Consider the following 1,418-nt stretch of genomic DNA (forward strand, 5'->3'; position numbering starts at 1 on the left):
GAGGAGGCTAAAAGAAAAGGTATTATTTCTTAAGGAAACACTGAGTTTCCCTTTTTCCAAGAGTCTGGCTATTAGCCATTCTCTATACAAAGGGTGGGGTGGGGCCAAGAGACCTTTCCATCAATGCACCCAACTTATCTTACTCTCTCAGTGTCAGAACTTCTCTTGAGGGATTTTTGTGCTTCTTCAGCAGGCCTGTTATTGACATAGACCAGAGCAAGTGGGATGAATGTCTTGCACTGGGGAAAAGGGGCAAATATTGAAAGGGCATGTTGAACAGAATCAATAATTTCTATGGTAACGATGTGAAGTCAAAAGTGTAACAGCCAAGAGATGAAAAAGTTAAGAGGTTTTTGAATGCTGGGATCATGTGACATCTTTAATCTCAATTTACATCATTAAATATATATATTAAAAAGTAGATTTTTTTGTAAGATTGTTGTCTGAGCATTTTGCAAATGTCAGTGCAATTTCTCCATAGAGGCAAAAAAATGTCCATTATCATGATGTTGCAAACACTGAAGGCAGTCAGGGGTGGTCAGACTTTGGCATCCAACCCTCAAGGATGTCTTCTCCCTAAGCTGAGGGAGAGAACTTTGGGATTGAGTGCTGTGAGAAATGGTGAAAGAGAACTTTTCTGGGATGGGATTCATTTGCTTGTGGCATTCAATGCTGATATTATACCACTGTGCTGCTAAAAGATGCTTTATCTTTTCTCTGTCTGTTTATATGTCTCCCCAATCCCCTTCCCCCTTTTCTGCTTCTGCAAGGACAAGGGCTCATATGTCTGTTTTTTCCTTGTGTAACAGACGCCTTGTCTTTCCCTTTTCACGGACCAGGACGAAGTCACGGTGGAAACCACCGATCCTGAAAAGAATAAAATGGACAAACTAATTGAAATTCTCAACAGCATGAGAAACAACAGCAGTGATGTTGACTCCAAGCTCACCACATTCATGGAGGAGGCTCAGAACTCTACTAACTCTGAGGAGATGCTGGGGGAGATAGTCAAGACCATCTACCAGAAAGCGGTTACAGACCGCAGCTTTGCTTCCACTGCAGCCAAGCTCTGTGACAAAATGGCCCTCTTCATGGTGGAAGGAACCAAATTCCGGAGTCTGCTCCTCAACATGTTGCAGGTAATGAGATAAAATTCGTTGGCTAGATGCCTGCAGCACCACCTTACCTGGTCTTAACATGCATTTGGAGCAGAGCTGGTACAAAGTGTACCTGCCATTTTGTCTGTGCACATATTTGGTCGTTACCATAGCTAATGTGGCACTGAGGGCATTGTCAAGTTGCTCCTCATTCCTGTCTCATGAACTCTTCGTATAATTATGGTATCTAACACCAGGGCCCATCTGTGAAACGACTCAGTTGCTTGAGGCAGCATCCCCATGACATGGAGAGAAGTGAAC

At 43.2% G+C, this 1,418-nt stretch overlaps 1 protein-coding gene across 1 annotated transcript in view; it reads left to right on the plus strand.

Annotated features, from left to right (window-relative positions):
• Positions 1-1,139, plus strand: part of CTIF (CBP80/20-dependent translation initiation factor) — a gene marked incomplete at both ends in the record, with an annotated part of 1,706 nt that extends 567 nt beyond the window's left edge. The window contains 2 exons of the mRNA XM_009077342.1: positions 211-220; positions 840-1,139. Coding sequence (XP_009075590.1) covers positions 211-220; positions 840-1,139 — 310 coding nt within the window. The remainder of the gene's footprint in view (positions 1-210; positions 221-839) is intronic.
• Between the last annotated feature and the right edge of the window lie 279 nt (positions 1,140-1,418).

The sequence above is a fragment of the Acanthisitta chloris genome, unplaced genomic scaffold (assembly GCF_000695815.1).
Source record: "Acanthisitta chloris isolate BGI_N310 unplaced genomic scaffold, ASM69581v1 scaffold3696, whole genome shotgun sequence".
Lineage (NCBI taxonomy): Eukaryota > Metazoa > Chordata > Aves > Passeriformes > Acanthisittidae > Acanthisitta > Acanthisitta chloris.